A 19,040-nucleotide genomic window follows, 5' to 3' on the forward strand; every position below is an offset into this window, starting at 1 on the left:
TGTCTTTTCAATTTTTTGAGCGCTTTCGCAATCTTGATTTTTTTATATTTGAGCGTATTAAGAAAAACAAAATATTTGTATAGACATTTTTTACATTTAGTAAACTTTCAAAAAATTTTCTTTATATGATTCAACCCTTCAGCTTTTACATTTGTTTCTGTTTCTAATTTTATTGAAGTAGAAGAGATTGTTTTAATTAAATTTATATTAGTAGCTTGTTATACATTTAACAATTAAAGACAATAAAAAAGCGTTGTTTTTTTACATGTGTTTTGATAAAATCTTAAATATACATTTATCTGTTAAAAATTAAATACTATAATAAAAATTACATGAAATAAAACTATACTCAAAATATATATATATATATTACATATGTACATATAAAAATTTGTTGAGTACTACACTTTTATAAGTTTTTTAATGTAATATGGTAGAGTGTAACCAAAAGCAAGAAAGTCGTCTTTATATATATTGTATAACTTTCTAATTTCTGAAGTCTTTAAACTCAAAAATTGCTTTTTCATTTCGGTTGTTGAAATTGGCTTATAACGATCTCTTGAATTGGAGGGAAATATAAACTTTTGAGATATACCAGTGTTTTGAAGTATCGCGTTAGCGTCTTCAAATAATGTTTCCATTTTGCCCAAGTATTTGTACTTGAATTGACACGGAGAGCAAAGCTGTGTCATAGGACGCCAATGTTTATCAAAAGGTTTTCCAGATATAACATACTTAATAAATTCTTGAAATGTAACACCCTCTCCCTTCATATACTGTTCTTCTTTAAGGTCTTTCCTATATAATCGAAGAATCTTTGAGCCGTAACTCTTTTGATAATGCGTTGTGTAAGGATCCCGAAATTTATTTCTGTACGCTGACAAAAGTCTTTCAAATGGATGACGACTTATTAAAAATGAGTAAAAGTTTTTCTGACGAAAATCCTTTTGTGCATCATCCAGGCTTGTAAAATTATCATAATGGAGCTTATGAACCTGAAACGAAAATAAACAACATGTATATCATAATAATAACACCAGTGTTATGATTTATTCGACTTTAATAACTTACTGCGTTTTTTTCAACAGCCATTATTTGATTTAAATCCATTTTTCCATCAAATAGCTGAAACATTCTTTTCCAAGTTGTACAAGCAGCCTTAGGTATGTAGCAGTAAAGAAGACTTTCTGTGTCTGAGTAAATCATGTGATCGTCCATTATTTTACTTGAAAAATTAGATTTACAAAATTCGAGCATTACTGTCTGTCTTTTTTCTTGTTGATCAAAAAGTCCTGTTGAATAAACATTTTGCTAAAAGAATAGATTAAAATTACTTTTACCAATGTTATTAAATAAATTAGAGTACTAGAATAAATAAATAAATTGTTTAAGTAAATATAACTTTAAGATTTCTCGTATTAATGCTGCAACTTTGTACTAAACCCACTTAAATGTTTTCTGTAGTTACATAACTTTTAGTTTACAAAATGAAGATTTTCATAAATATTATTATTATTATAATAATTAATTATTAGTATTTTGGCTTTTTATATGAAAAAGCTTTTAACATTTATTTTACCTCGTCATGTCTAACTGAAGACAACATTTTTATTCCAAAGTGATTGTTTTTACCTCTTATAAACATGAGATTTCTTTTGAAAATAATAAATTATGTATATATATATATATATATATATATATATATATATATATATATATATATATATATATATATATATATATGTATGCATGTATGGAGGCAAATTAGATATGTGTGTGTGTGTGTGTGTGTGTGTGTGTGTGTGTGTGTGTGTGTGTGTGTGTGTGTGTGTGTGTGTGTGTGTGTGTGTGTGTGTGTGTGTGTGTAGAAGTAAGTCAGATAAATTTGAATTAAATTAAAAAAAGTTAATTTAAACTTACGAGCTTTTGCGGTTTGATTACCTGAGCCATATATAATCGATTTACTCGAACAAAAAATATACATTATCAGTATCATTTTATATTCCATTGTTTAAAACTACCTTGTGTTATATTTTTAATAATCAATCTCTTGACTTTTAACTTCTAATTTGTACTTTTTTTGTCTATAAAATATAATTTTAAATACAGATTATTAAAAAGTCAAATAAAAAAAAATAAAAAAATAGTGCAAAATAAATAAATAAAAAAAAAAAAAAATAATTAAGAAACATTTTGAAATGAATTTAAAAATATTTTATGAGGCAACAAGCTTTAAAAAAAACTTTTTTTTTCGTACGAATAGTTTTGCTTTTATATATTACAAAAAGCAATAAAATTCACATTTTTCATAATCACAACGGAAACAACCTTCGTTTTGCTTCCGTTAATAGCAAATTAAAATATAGTTGTTTTTAATTGCTTTAACAAAATAAGTTTTCAATTTTCAGTGTTTGCAGCGATTTAGAAATAAACAAGAAATTATGCGTGGACTTTAGGACCAAAATGACCCTATGACGATCTCTAATTGTTCTTAAATTTTTGAAGGTTTGAAAAATATTTTAAAAAAGCAAAAAATAAGATGACATATCTCATCTTAAAAAACCTAATAAACTGTATTGGAGAAGATAAATATTTTAATATAAAATCATTTTATTAAAAAATTAATTCTGTGTATAAAAAAAATAGATTGATTTTTTAATTTGGTTAATAGAAATTAAAACTAAATTTGAAATATTCAAAAGTACAGTGTTAGTGTTGTACAAATTTAATACATAAATAAATTTAATGTCTTTTTTGCACGACAATTAATAAATTTAATGTGTTTTTTACATAATAAATAATAAATGTAATGTATTTATGATAATATCATTAATAAATGACAAAACAATTAAATATTTGAACACTTGTTTAAAGTTCTTTTTTTTTAATTATTTAATTATACTCTAATTATACTCAAATATCTAAGGAAAAGCTGCTTTAACTGCCAGCGCCTTAATTGGAACTTGTTTTGAAAGATTTTAAAAGATATCCCTCAAAAAAAGCATGTTTACTAAAGATTTAAATCTTTTTTGTGTCAATTTTTTTCGGTTATCTAATTTTGTGTTCGCACTATATTGATTGCGCAGGGTAAACTATACTGCTATAGATTATACTGTATTTTGTGTTTAATGCGATTTAAAATGCAAATAGTGATATAAACTTATCTTATAAGTTGCTGCTAGCATCATTTTGCAGTGATGTAACAAGTTGGTATTGCAGGATATAACAAGCAAGATATTGCAGTGATATAATGATTGCATGATATTGCAGTGATATAACAAGTTGATATTGCAGTGATATAACAAAATAGTCTAAAGTTTCCTTAATTGGAACTATAAAGTTTTCCTTACTTAATCAGTAATCAAAAGGTTTTAGAAATAGTTCAAGCGCAATTTAAAATATACTTAGTAACAACCATAAACCTTAAAAATAATATTTATTTAGTGATTTTTAATCAATAAATTAAGAAAACATCATAACAGTTGAAGCTTTTACACAATTTTTTGTTTGTAGAATTTTAATTTTAAAGGTAATGTTAATCCTATGATAAGTTTTGAATGAACTGTTTAAATTTTCACTGTAAAGATAAAAGTTATTTTAAATCAATTTTTATTGATTTAACTGCGTTTTATTTAAATGGAAAGAACCTGCTCTGATTAAGGAATATAGTTGTTGCAATTTAGGGAACCAGCTGCCTTGATTGGCAATTGGTTCTTAAAACATGGTTTCTTTGCAAAAACGAATTTATTTCCAATAACGGTGCAATAAATTGGTTCTTAAAACAAAATGGTTATTAAACAATTGGTTCTTAAAACAAAATGGTATTTTTGCAAAAACGAATTTATTTCCAATAACAGTGCAATAAATTAAGTTAAACTATGGTTAAAAGTACCGTAGGGTTGTTAGTTTATTTTAATCAAACCATAAATGTTTTCATTGTTGAGACAACTTTAGTTAATAAATATTTATTCCTTAAGTGTTCCAGTTAAGATAATCTAAAAAGTCATTATTTGTAGCTGCTAAAGCACGAATTAATAAACGTGCAGCTCATCTTCAGTAAAATATTTACTATTTGCAACTGTAGAAAAAAAATACTTGTCAATTCTGATCTTAAACGCATGAACTGACGGAGCCATTTTGCATGCTATTGGCAAGTTATTCCAATCATTGAAAATAAGATTTGTGTAGAAACTATGGCGAGTATTATTATATGTGAATTTACGCATTAGAACATTGGATAATGATCTGCAAATTGATGGATTATGCTAATTGATAATCTTGAAACCGCTTAAACTGTTGAATCAAATCGCCACGTCGAGACGAGTTTCCAAAGTATTAAAATTAAGACGCCGACACCTTTCAGCGTAAGATAATCCTATTAAATCATGAGGTACTTTTGTTGCTTTGTTCTGAATTTTTCAAAATCTTTGATGTCACCATTTAAGTAAGGACACCATACGGGAACAGCAAATTCCAGATGCGGCCTAACATACGTAGTGTATAGTTTACTCCAAAGCTTCATACCTTTTGATCTAAATATTTTTCTGAATAGGCTGAGTATCATATTCGCTTTACGTGTTGCAACCTGTATGTATTGATTACATTTTATATTATTAGATACCCAGGTTTCTCTCAATATCCGTTATAAAAAAATTAAAAAGTTGTAGATAAAAAAGAATTGACTTTACTTCAATAAAAAATTATGTAAAATATCAAACTGATGTTTGTTTAATGGATGTTATTAATTCAATTCTCAAAAGCTCAGACACAAATATTTCTGAATTAAAAATACAGTTTTAAATTAATTTTAAAAGTAATTTTAAAAATGTAAACATAACTGATCAAGACTGCTGCCAATCGCTGTAAGCTGTAGGTTAATGAAAATCATGAATATGGTAGACATTATTGTTACTATTTTATTATTACTAATTGTTATTTACATATAATTGTTACTAATTGTTATTTACATATAATTGTTACTAATTGTTATTTACATATAATTGTTACTAATTGTTATTTACATATAATGTATACATACAGCGAGCAGGGAAAACACTCCACTATTAACAACCAGTTTTAACTAATTTTTCAAATTTTTTCTGCATCTATGGTCTGTCAATCAAGTCTACTTTTGAAAGAAAGTACAGTGGGGCAGAAAATTATTTGCTCAGGTAGTTTGTTCCATTATTTTGCTGATCTATTATACAAATGATTGTGTCTTGGAAGACAGTTTGGAACATACTAATTCCTTTTTTAGAATGGTGACCACGAGACAAGGAGTTTATAAATATTGGGCAGATATATTGTTAACTATATCAAAGCGATTTAATAATTTAAAGACTTGAATTAAATTGCGTCAAAGGCGCCGAAACTTAAGTGATTTTAGATATAATCTTTTTAGCTTTTTTGAAGCGCAACTGTTTGAATATGTGTGCTTCCACTTGAGGTTAGATGTAGAAATGACCACTGAGAACATTAAGAAAGTTCACGCCTCCTTCCTTACTCTGACGCGAAAATATGTCCAAAGCTCGTTTCGAACCTGGATCTCCTGCTTATAAAGCGAGCGCTCTAACCACTGCACCACGGCCGCACTAATTTGATTTGATTTGCAGAGAGCATTTTATTATCGTTAATGTGCTTTAAAATTTTGTTCTTTACAAGTTTTTTAAAGATTTTACCGGCTACAGAGGTTAGTGAAATAGATCTATAGTTTTCAGCAAGTAATTTATCTTCTTTTTTTTATAGACCTAACTAATACATGGTAATTTCCACACAGTTGGTACTTCTCCAGAATTTAAGGGTTAATGAAAGATTTTATTGATAGAATTGCGAAGCCTTTAGCAATTATTTTGAGTTTTAAGGCATGCAAGCCGGCAGATTCAGAAGATTTTAAGGGTTTAGATCGGTACCCAGCAAGCGCATAACATTATTTCATCGTTATTTCAACGTTGCGAAATGGTTGAAAAATAAAGATATAAATTATAACGTTATTTCAACGTTAGTTCAACGATAAAAAATAACGTTGAAAATTTCAACGTTAATTTTATGTTTATTTTAAACTAAAAATAAATCTTGAAAATTAACTTTGAATTAACGTTGAAAATTAACGTTGAAATAACGTTGAAATTACGTTGAAATAACGTTGAATTTTAGATACTTTAAAATAAACGTCGAAAATAAATTAAAGTTTTCCGACAAAAATGTGCTAATAATTCGGTATTAAAATAAAATTTAATATTTCAACATATATTTGTGCGTGGGTAAGTTCTCTAAAAACTTTTAATAAAAGTATTAATGTAGTTTTTTTATTTATTTGAATTTTCATGCTTTATTTTTTTATACAATGTTATATCCAAAGATATTGTTGGCTCATATAGGAACAGCCACAATAGACATTATGACTAATCCAAAGTAACGTCTGTTATTGACCAACATTATTGCGTGCCGAAGTACTACTCAAGCGCTAAGTTTGCGGTGGCAGGATTTGAACTCGTATCGTACAACAGTCCGGGTTTTAACTTTTTGTTTGACGCTCTAACCAACTGAACTATCCAGCCACTAATAATAATAAAAGTAAAAATATCAAAAGATTTTATGCAATGAAAATATGTATAATTGTATAAAAATTAAAAAAATGTGTAAGAATTTGCATTATACACAATAGCGGATTATCATCGTGGTAAATGAGGCCATGTCCTCAGGCCCCACAATTTAAGGGGGCCCAAAATTTAATTTTTAAAAAAAAAAAAATTTCTGAACGCATATTATTTTCTTTATACAGTGGTTTGCATAAATTTAGACGCACTCACTTTTTTTTACAAATATGTAAGAAAATACTTAAAATAAAAATAAAATAAAAGTGCTACCGCTATCCCAGTGAAAAATAAAACCGCGTCCCACATGGGTTACGCGTGGGTTCCGTGTGGGATTGATGGGATTTACGTGGGACGGTTTTTCCATGTGGTATCCGTATGGAAATTTGTCACCTTAAACCCATGTGGGTAATCCCACATGGGTTACATGTGGGAACCATATGGTATTTACACACATGGGAAATCCCACGTGGGTTTCCTGTGGGATTTGCATGGGAATTAATTTGAAAGCTGGAAACTAAAAAAAAAATTTTTTAAAAAAACTAAGATGAAATTTTTAAATCGACATAGCATTGCGTTACGTTTACATTGTGTGAAAATATTTTATATTAATATAGAGAATGGCAAGCAAGTATATAAGTACCACGAATAATGTTTATCTTTCTTTATAGAAATAAGATTAAGATTTGTGCAAATAGACTTATTATTAGGATAATATAATAGTTATTTGAATATATATCTTGAGTAAATTATTTGCAAACAACTGATGCAAGTTGAAATGTTGTCAAAAACCAATCTTGCATGCACGGGACACTGCAGTGTCCCACAAAAAAATGCAGTTTTGAAAGTCGAAGAATTCCCAATTTTCTTTATTAAAAAAAGAAAAAAATAGGATGGAGATGGGTTTCTGTAACTTTTTTTATGCTCCAAAACTTTTAACTTTAGATATAATAAGGTCCCTAAGACTTAAGGGACTTACGAACTACATTGAGGAACAAAAACAGGATATTTACAGAAACTGTTCAATTTTTAATCTGGAGTACCACAGTGTTATTGAGAATAAAGTCTCAGGGTCCAGTTTTCAAAGTAATATGATCTAAAGTGATGTTTAAATAAAATAATATGCTTTAAAATGCATATAGTTATACATATAACTCCTGATAGTTAACTATATGTATAACTAGTTATACATATAATTTGTTATAAAAGCTTATTTTTTAAGGTTATGCTTGAACAAATTAGTACCAATTAATTCAAATTCAAGATTTAGGTAAAGTTCAAGTTAAATTTTTTTTTGTTAATTTTATATTTATTTGTTCAAATTTATCAGTTAGTACTATTTTTTACTACAGTAAGAATGTTTATCATTGTTGAACGTGATTTTACTAGTAACTCAATTTTATTTTCAACATATTTTGACAACACCCTTTATATTTTAAATGATGAAAGCTTTACTTTTCTATTGATGTTAAATTTATTATGTTTCAATAACTCAGATTGAATCTTAACTGAATTATTGTAAGCTTTGTAGGGGTTTGTTGTATATCAAATGGTGTTGTAAATAAAGTAAAAATAATATATATATATATATATATATATATATATATATATATATATATATATATATATATATATATATATATATATATATATATATATATATATATATATATATATATATATATATATATGTAAATTATGTTAGTGTATTTTACAAATAGAGTGCTCAATGTTCTTAAAGAACAGAGCAATAATAAATTAGTAAAAAACACTTATCTAACTTTTATCTTCGACTTGAAGTTTCACCATTGCTGGATCATCAGGAAGAGTGCTCAGTGTGATCCATTGTGGAGTGATCCATTGCTGGATCATCAGGAACTCTTCCTGATGATCCAGCAATGGTGAAACTTCAAGTCGAAGATAAAAGTTAGATAAGTGTTTTTTACTAATTTATATATATATATATATATATATATATATATATATATATATATATATATATATATATATATATATATATATATATATATATATATATAACATAAAAACAATAAAATTGATACAAAATTTCACTTTAAAACGAATACCATTAACATTGTGATGATAATAGCATTAGGAAACTAGTATTTATGTATTATTATTATACTATAAATAGATAGTTTTTTAATTCATTTTATAAAATAGAGACTGACAACTGATAATTAATGGAAATAAATACAAATTATAAAAATCATGTAAACTTCATTTATTATTTCTAAATACTATATTAATGTTAGTCTACAAAGTTAAAATCAATTTAGAGCTTTGTTATTAGTTCTTTTGTGATTCGCACTTCCACTTCTGTCTCTCAAATTTATAAAATAAGTGGTCAAAGCTTGCTCAATAGGTAGGTTCTCAGCATAACAATGCTTTTTTCTTACACTTTCTAAAGAGAAATATGGCAAATTGATTACTTATTTTACCTAAATTATAGGGTCATCTATGCATAATGATGTCAGATGATGACCCGGTTTATTGAACACCTTCACCCTTCACCCTATCAAACTCAGTCAATTTTTTTGCCATCTCCCATTAAAAATGATGGCAGTTTTTGTTATCATATTATGATGGTATATCTGAATTGTTAATATAATTTAAAAAATGCATATACCATCAATTTTTTTCTGGTTCAATTATACATTTATTCTCAACAGTACTAAAAGTAAAAAAAAAAAACATAAATTGTTCTTTCAGATAAGCAAGCTAATTTCTGAATTTAAATTGTTTTTCCTATGATCCTCTACAGTTTTAAGCAACAAAAGCAAGAATTTTTTAGACCACATTGTTGGTGTAAATACCTCTAAAACCTGCTCATAGCTAGCATAAATTGTTTTACTTTTTTTTAAAATAAAATATTTTACTTTTTTTTTTAATTCAATTTTTTAATTGACATTATTTTGGTCTCAACATCCCCTCCCCATTGCCAATTATTGTTAAACTCACACTGCCCCTCTATCTACTGGCATTATTTATGGATGATCCCATAGCCTAAATAATAAATATATATATATATATATATATATATATATATATATATATATATATATATATATGCATATATATATATATATATATATATATATATATATATATATATATATATATATATATATATATATATATATATATTATTTTTACTTTATTTACAACGCCATTTGATATAAAACAAACCCTAACAAAGCTTACAATAATTCAGTTAAAATTCAATCTGAGTTATTAAAACGTAATAAATTTAACATCAATAGAAAAGTAAAGCTGTCATCATTTAAAATGTAAAGGGTGTTGTCAAAATATGTTGAAAGTAAAATTAAGTTACTAATAAAATCACGTTCAACAATGATAAATATTCTTACTGTAGTAAGAATTAGTACTAGTTAACAAATTTGAACAAATAAATATAAAATAGTGAAAAAACAATGAACAAATTAGAGCTTGAACTTGAACTAAATCTTGAATTTGAATTAATTGGTACTAATTTGTTCAACCATAACCTTAAAAAATAAGTTTATATAATAAATTTTATGTATAACTAGTTATACTTATAGTTAACTATCAGGAGTTATATGTATAACTGCATGCATTTTAAAGCATTTAATTTAATTTATATATTACTTTAGATCGTATTACTTTAAATACTGGACCCAGAGACTTTTTTCCCAATTACACTGTGGTACTCCAGATTAAAAATTGAAAAGTTTATGTAAATTCCTGTTTTTGTTCCTCAATGTACTTTGTAAGTCCCTTAAATTTTATGAACCTTATTATATATAAAGTTTAAAGTTTTGGAGCCTAAAAAAAGTTACAGAAACCTCCCTATCTCCCCCCTATTTTAATTTTTTTTTTAATAAAGAAAATTTGACTTTCAAACCAGCATTTCTTTGTGGGACACTGCAGTGTCTCATGCATGCATGCTTGGTTTTTGAAAACATTTGAACTTGCATCAGTCAATTGTTTACAGATAATATACTCAAGAACTATATTCAAATATCATATGAACATGTTAGAGAATGTTCATATGATATTTGAACATCACAAATTTAATAATATTGTTGTGATATGTTATTTAAATAATACCATAAAAGATTATGATATGAAAATAAGATAGGATATGAAGGTAATGATCAAAGAATAAATTTACTTATAGAGATTTAGATGTTTGTTTATTAGTTTCAGAATATTATATTATGTGTGACCGCGGCCTTCTATAATAACAGGCCTTGACATTACACAACAAAGTTGTTAAACTGAAGGCCAATTCCTAATACTGTGTTTACATTTTCATCTTTTAACATTGGATGAAAGTTTGTGTTCACGCTTTTTTAATAAATCTTTAAAATTTGATTGGTTTATAAATTAGATAGCGCAACTTCAAGACGATAACGTTGTAAGGTTCAAGGCGTTAACATTGTAAGGTAATAATATTGTCAAACTAACAATAAGTTTTTTTAATAATTAAAATGCCTTAAAAATGCCTTTAAAATGCTGTGTATCTCTTTGTAAGTCGAACTATTTCAACTACAACAAAAATATCAATTTATACAACTACAACTACAATATATCAATTTATAATTTCCCAAAGAATCTAGAGGAGAGAAAAAGATGTAGTGACGCTATCCCAAGAACTGGTTTTATTGTTACTATACAGCAGTATGTCAACTGCATTGGCCAAATGAAGCACCTTTTGAAAGCAAATATGGGAAGCAATGACCTTTAAACCCACCATCTGTTTTAAAAAATATTCTGCCTAGTTGTTTAGCCACACCAGCAAGTAAAGTTAGAAAAACTGTAACTTCAAGCGGTTTTGGAAGCATTTTACCAGATAAGTTAAATGATTTTCTAAAAGAGGATGAACTTATATTTGACGATATTCAATCTTTGTTAAGTGATAATAACGATGTTATTGTTTTCCAGCTTAATAAAAAAAGTTTACACATACAATCAAAAATGTACAAACTTGGTGTTCCATTATTTATTTTAGTAATTTTCAATGATTATTCATTTGTAGCTAACCATAATGGCACAACTTGTAATATTTCATCTTTAGCTGTAAACAAATTAAAGTTAATAAAAACAAAATCAGCTTTATTTGAAGCAGTTAGATTTTTAAAAAATAAAGAAAGTTCGCTTCAGTCAAATATTCTATTCGAACACCTTAATGCTATGAGAAAAGTTAATGTTGGTGAAGTTTTATATACTTCAGATATTATATGTAGAGCATATGAGTATTTTGTTATGCGACGAAGTTTATATGATTGTTTGTGTATTGACTACAAGTTACCAAGTATAAGGATTTTAACACGATTGACTTCAAAAATAAGCTCAATGGAGGACCTAAGTTTCATAAATAGTATTTTTATGAATTTAAATCCATTGAAAAGAACTTCCATACTACTAATTGATTAGGTCTATGTCAAAGCTTCATTACTTTACCAAAGAGGTGCTTTGTTTGGTCAAGTATAATAAACTACCCTGAAAAGTTAGCTAAAACAATTTTATCATTTATGATTAAATGTCTTTTTGGAGGTCCAGAATTTATATGTAGAGCTCAACCTGTTTCAAGTTTTTCCTCTGAATTTCAGTTTGCTCAATGTCAACAAATTGTTGATACGATAAATAATAATGAAAATAGTAATAATTACTGATGGTAACCGTGTAAATCAAAGATTTTTTGGAATGTTTAAAACAGTTGATAGTAAACCATGGTTATCAACATCAGGTATATATTTATTATATGATTATGTGCATCTCTAAAAATCTATACGAAACAATTGGTTGACAGAAAAGACTGACGAACTTCAATTTTTAAACAATAAAGAACTGGATTTGGCTAAGTGGAGTGATTTAGAAACATTATATAAAACTGAGTGCAATAGTCTTTTTAAACTCTCTAAACTTACAGCTAAACCAGTTTATCCAAAACCAATAGAAAGACATACTGTAAAGTTTTGTTTGTCTGTTTTTTGCGAAGAAACAGTAGCTGCATTGAGAACGCATCCAGAGATTGAAAATAAAGCATTTGAAGGTACTGCTGTATTTATTGAAAAATAATTTTTCGAATGTTGTTAATGTCAAAGCACCTGGTGCTGGCATTCGGTTTAGAAATGAATTATGCGGAGAAATCCACTCAGTTGGTGATCAACAGTTACAACTGCTACGAGATATTGCTGAACTGTCAAATTTTATGAAACCTACAGGTAAGCGTGTAAAACAGCTTACGCTAGATACTAGCAATGCAATAGCCCATTCATGTTATGGCTTTATTGATCTCGTAGAAACTTTGTTGAGTAATGGAGCAAAGTATGTCTTATTAGGTTGGTTTTCAACAGATCCACTTGAAAAAGCTTTTCCTAAGCTTCGACAGGGATCTGGAGGTACTTACCTTATAAACGCTAAATCTGTAATTGAAAAAATTAATATTCAACATACTAAATTGATATTACAACTTGACATTCTTGTTGATGGTATCAATGGTCATACTTGTGACATGTTTTAGAGATATCTACTGATGAAAAAGAAATTCTGGATAATATACATGATCTTGAAAGCTCAGTTAATAAATCTACATTAGTGGCTATAGTTTACATAGCTGGTTATGTGCAAAAAAGCGAAATAAAAATCTATGATAATTCTACCAATTATTATTATAAATATGGAAGTTATCTGTATAGCCTAAACAGAGGCTTGAAATTCCTTCTGATACTCTTTTCTAATGGTCAATATTTTGCTTTTTTTTTTTCAAGGTGCTACTGACCCTTTATGCAGAACACTTTGTGTTACTCAGTTTCAGTTCATTGCTGCTAAATATAAATTTAAAATCACAAAAAAACAATGCAGAGTATATTCTAATATTCTGCTAAAGAATTACTCACTAATTACCACTCCCAAAATACTAAAGCTATCATAATTTATGTGAAAATTAGTTTTGTAATTTATTATGCTATTTACTTGTAATGTTTTTTGTTTTCTCATTAGCCTATATGTCTCTCAATATGTTTGGATTTGTAAATATTTACCCTGTTGAGATATATTGATAAAACTTTTTTTTTGCTTGAATCAACTTTTGTTGGTGTTTTTTATTGTTGGTGATTTTTATTGTTACCATTTTTAGCAAAAAAAATTAAAAATACAGTTATCTTTCTAATATATAGATATATACTTTGATATGGTTCTGCTTGTTATTGATACTATTTAATATTACATAAATATTCTTAATGAAATTTGAAATACGAAAAATATGATTATCTTTTAACAATTTTTTGGTTTTCTTTTTATATTTCCGTCTTTACTAGAGATTATTATTAGAAAACATAGACTGCCATTACACCCTACCTAATATAAAAATATATCAATAAGTAAAAGTAAAAGTTTATTCGGCCTTCAGTTTTTACAGCATTTTGCGCGATGTCAAGGCCTGTTATTATAGAAGGCCGTGTATGTGTGACGAAAAAGTAAAGATACTTTTGCATCCAGTGGCTATTGCACCCAACGTCTACATCATTGAAAAAGTAGGTTTTCACATTTTTGTTTTTGTTTTTTTGTTTAACTACTTATCCTAATTGATCACTTTTTTTTAGGATTCTCCTCATGGGTTCAAGGTCATTACGCATAATATGTGTTCAATCACCCATAATACGTTAGTCATTGTAAGTAATAAATTAGGAAATAATTATTTGTGAATTATTGTAGTCAATAATTCACAAATAATTATTCTCTCTCTCTCTCTCTATATATATATATATATGTATATATATATATATATTTATATATATATATATATATATATATATATATATATATATATATATATATATATATATATATATATATATATATATTTATGTTTATATATATATTTGTATTTATATATTTTTTTTTTAGAAAATGTTTGAAGAAAGTTAGAAGATACTAAAAACCTTGGTATTATGCAAGCCGAAGCGATTTAATTAATTCAATCGACAAAAAACGGCGTGTAAATCGCAAAAGAAAAAATATTTTTAATATTCATTTTGGATGTATTGATTAATAGCATTTATTTTAAAATAAATTCATTTTGCAACACGTTTTTTAATTTTATAAAATTTCGTCATAATAGTTTAAGGTAAATCCCACATAGGTTATAGGTGGAAAACATCACATGTAAAAGATCAAAAATGCTGCACATTTTGAATACCAAATGGGATAAAGTAGCAAATACCAGATTAAGTTAAGCCTCTCTGAAAGCTTCGATGATTAATTTTAAATTACTATTTAAGTAATTTTTAAATTAAAAAAATTTTAAAAATAGAAGCATTCGGACTTTCATTTGTCTAGTATTGACTACTTTTATACCATTTGGATTAAAATATGTGGCAATCAAGATCTATAACATGTAGTGTTTTCCACCTATATCCCATGTAGGATTTACCACATAAAACCCATGTGGGATTTGCCATATGAAACCCACATGGGACAAAATAATAATCCCCATATGGGTTACATATGGTAAAAACCCACGCGTATCCCATATGGGATTTACCATATGGAATCCATGTGGGATTTACCATATGAAACCCACATGGGACAAAATAAATATCCCCACATGGGTTACATATGGAAAAAATCCACGCGTATCCCATGTGCGCTTTTTCACTGGGATGTTTGATATATAAATTAATAGAGAAAGTGAAACTCTATTATAGAGTACCTTAATTTTTTTACAGGATGTTTATTACTCATTCTATACCAGTTAACACAAAAAAGTTAATTGATAAGCTTGATTTTATTTTATTGATAAATTTAGACGCACAATCAAAAAAGTCTTATATCTTATTAAATATTAATTATTCTATATTATTAAATATTAATATCTTATTAATTGATAGTTAATAAGTAGTTTTTTTCCCATATTTCTCATTAATAGGCCTAAATTTATTGATTTTGTCAAAAAACCTTATATAAATATGACTTACCTGGAATTAGTTAATCATTATTTAATAAATAAACAAAAGTTAAGTTAGTTTTGCACTAAAAAGACAGGAAAAATGGGCAACAGACGTATCACTCAAGGTGAAAGATGACAAATTATTGCCCACATCAAAAAAGGAACCAAAAGTAATAGAGAAATTGCCAGGTTAATTGGAGTTTCTGAGAATTGCGTTCGGACAACGAAGCAAAACTTTCTTTACACTGGTGGTGTCAGCAAGAAAACGAGGCTAGGTAGACCCTTGTTAACCCACCAGAAAGGACTATAGTGCCCTTTTTAGAACTGTCAGAGCTAATCCAAGAATTTGTTACAAAGAATTGACCACATAATTCAATACAACGCGAAGTACATTTATTTCTCATAGCACAGTCCGCCGAATACTTATCAAATACATGGTTGGAGTCAACTCTGCATTGAAGAAACCGATCCGCGCCCATATGATAAACAAAGGAGACTAAAACGGTGTCGTGAAAGAAGGACAATAGAACAATGGAAAAACATTATGTGGAGTGATGAGAGTAACTTTGAGCTTATCAATCGCAAATCTAACATAACAGTCAAAAGAATGACTCACGAAAAGTATTACGCCAGGTACATTAGACCAACTGTATAAAGTGGAGGAGGCTCGATAGGAATTTTGTCATACTTCAATTACAAAGGTGTTGCTACTGCTCATACTGCATACTATAGAAAGGAGTGGTTCAACGATAATAATATCAAGACCATACCGTGGCCTCTATACTCACCTGATTTGAACCCGATTGAAAACATTTGGGTTTGGATTGACTTTGAGTTGACAAAGGTTCAAATTTCCACACTTGGCTAGCTGAAGGATGTTCTTAAGGAGACCTGGCATAGGGTCCCTGAAGCGATGTGCAAAAATCTTGTTGAGTCTATGCCTAGAAGAGTTCTTAGTTGTTATAAAGCAAAAGGCGGATACACAAAATATTGATTGGTTCATAAATTACGCCTCCTAATGTATCGTGCGTCTAAATTTATGGATAATTTTTTTTGTCTTATTTTTTTAATACTAATAATTTAATTTTAAATTAAAAATGTAGTTGTACCTAATTATTACTTAGTATTTGTATTTTTTTTGTAAATTTTTTTTTAATTTTGTATTCTGTATGTATTTATCTAATAAATAGAAAAAAAAATAAGCCGAAATTTTTTTTCGTTATTGTTTTATCTTACAAGGTCATCACTTGCAAAAATACTTTTTAACTTAGCTCAAAAATAATCTGGCGTTAGCGTTTTCTCTTGTAATTTTATTCATTCAAAGGAAGAGTGTAAGTATTTTATTTAGATAATTACGAAAGTTTTTTGAAGTAAAATATTATCATACAATGAGTTTTGTTTTTCATGAAAAATTTCGTTTGAATATTACTTGGTGCAGCACCAACGCAACCAAGATAAAAAACTACTCAGTAGACAAAAACATGCTTTACAAATTATTTCTAACGTAAACAGTTTAACACCCTTAAAAGGTTTATTTAATAAACTAAATATACTCAATGTATATTAACTAAACATTTATCAGATACTTAATTTTATGTATAAAATTGATAATAAAATGACACCTCTAATATTTAATACCTTTTTTATCAAAATAAATCATGTTTACTCTACTAGATTTTCAAATCAAAACTACATTCAACCCAAAACCTATTATACGGCCACCAAATTCTCTATTGCAAATGGAGGACCCAAGTTATGGAATTCTAAATTTAATAACGACATCAAAACTACTACTTCTTTTCACAATTTTAAAACAAAACTTAAACAAAAACTTCTTACTATTGACAATGAATTAAGTTATTTTTAAATTTTTTTTTTTTTTTTTTATCTTCTTTTTTATTATTTTCTGGTTTTTATTTTCTTTATTTATCTTTTTAATTTCCTTAAGCGAACAAACCACCTGGTTTGCTTTTTTCTGTTCTTGATATTATTGACTTAAACAGTGTAAAAAATAACTTTTAATCCTAATAATAATTATTGATTAACAAATAATAAATTTTTTCAATGAATAGTTCCTTTTATAACTTTATTTCAAATCAGCTCTTATATATAATTTTGTTTGGTTTTGTTTTTTGTACACCTTCAGGTTTTTACTGTCTTTTATATTTGTGTCATATTTTTTTGCTTTTTTTTGTTTGTTTTTTTTGTTTTTTGTTAATTAAATAAAAATATATTTCAATTAATTTTTAACGGTATAATAAAATGTTTATCTTATAAAACTACTGCATAATTTAAAAATACGATGTAAACTTAGTGATAAGAGTATTTTGGTCTTCTTTTTGTCCCGCCCATGTAATTTTTTATTTATACATTTTGGTATTGTAACATTTTTTTAAACGGCGAAATATATACATAAAATAATACATAAAAAAAATGTACGTTTGTGTAACTTAGATAAAATTAGGTTTGATGGTATTTGTTTTCAGTTAGTATTTCTTTTTTTTTTTACGTTTTAGGTCGCTAAATAATGTCTGGTTTCAGTCGGACTTATAAAAGCGGTGCTGCAAAGCAAAAAAAGCTTCAGAAAATAATGAAAAAGAAGAAAATATATTAAAGAAAACCACCAAACTTGATACTTTTTTCACAAAGTCAAGAATAATGGTTATTGCAGTTCCATTAGTAGAATCGCAGTCTCATTTAGAAGCAAGCAACAACATACTTTGTTTCATACTCATACCATGGTTGCTGTCAAGCAAATTAATAATCAAACCGATATAGGATTGTAGAAAAGTGTTTCTAAAGATGTGCAAGAGTTCTTTATTAGGAAAGGAAGGAATCCTAACATTTATTAATTTACAAACCCATACTGGTCAAGAATTAGCAAGAGTACTGCTGTCTTATTTAGATGATAATGGTATAGATATTGATAACTTTCGTGGTCAGACCTATAACAATGCCTCAAATATGTCTGGTCGATAAAATGGAGTTCGAGCAAATATTTAAACGGTAAATCCACTCGCTATATTTAAACCGTGTTTTGCACTTTCATTAAATTTAGTAGGAAGCAGTGCTGTTGATTGTTGTCCAGCTGCTGTAAAATATTTTGATTTTTTTCAAAGTATATACACGTTTTTCAGTGCATCAACACATCGCTTGCATATTCTTCTCGTCAATTTGAGTAAACACATACCGGTAGCAATGCGACTTTCTAATACAAGTTGTTCCAATCATACTAATGCAACACGAGCACTTTCAAAGGACTGCAAGGACTTTTGCTCAGCTCTTAGCGCAATTTCAAAAGATAATGAAGAGAAAGCTATTACTAGGCTGGAAGCTGTTGGTTTATTAAGTTGGTTTAAAATGCTAGAAACTAGAATTTTAACTGCGCTTTGGGATACAGTTCTTCAGAGAATGAACAAAACTAGCAAGCTTCTGCAGAGTTCAACACTGGGTGTAAGTACAGCTGCATTTCTATTGCATTCCTCGAA

The 19,040-nt window shown here is 27.4% G+C and overlaps 1 protein-coding gene and 1 long non-coding RNA gene across 3 annotated transcripts; one reads left to right on the forward strand and one right to left on the reverse strand.

Moving 5' to 3' along the window:
* Nucleotides 1-299: 299 nt before the first annotated feature.
* Nucleotides 300-2,080, reverse strand: LOC124805882 (carbohydrate sulfotransferase 11). The gene is made up of 4 exons (XM_065817176.1): nt 1,921-2,080; nt 1,580-1,632; nt 1,072-1,311; nt 300-995 (listed from the first exon to the last, which is right to left on the reverse strand). The coding sequence occupies exons 1-4, from the start codon at nt 2,006-2,008 to the stop codon at nt 402-404; spliced, it is 975 nt and encodes a 324-aa protein (XP_065673248.1). The 5' UTR covers nt 2,009-2,080; the 3' UTR covers nt 300-401.
* Nucleotides 2,081-6,963: 4,883 nt separating this feature from the next.
* LOC136090588 (uncharacterized) lies at nt 6,964-14,690 on the forward strand. 2 transcript variants are annotated; one of them, XR_010643542.1, is made up of 4 exons: nt 6,964-7,232; nt 10,994-14,137; nt 14,207-14,275; nt 14,511-14,690. It is a non-coding gene; the product is annotated as an uncharacterized LOC136090588 (long non-coding RNA). The 2 variants fall into 2 exon arrangements; XR_010643541.1 differs by lacking the exon at nt 6,964-7,232 and having other exon boundaries at nt 10,193-14,137.
* Nucleotides 14,691-19,040: the final 4,350 nt, after the last annotated feature.

The sequence above is a fragment of the Hydra vulgaris genome, chromosome 14 (assembly GCF_038396675.1).
Source record: "Hydra vulgaris chromosome 14, alternate assembly HydraT2T_AEP".
Lineage (NCBI taxonomy): Eukaryota > Metazoa > Cnidaria > Hydrozoa > Anthoathecata > Hydridae > Hydra > Hydra vulgaris.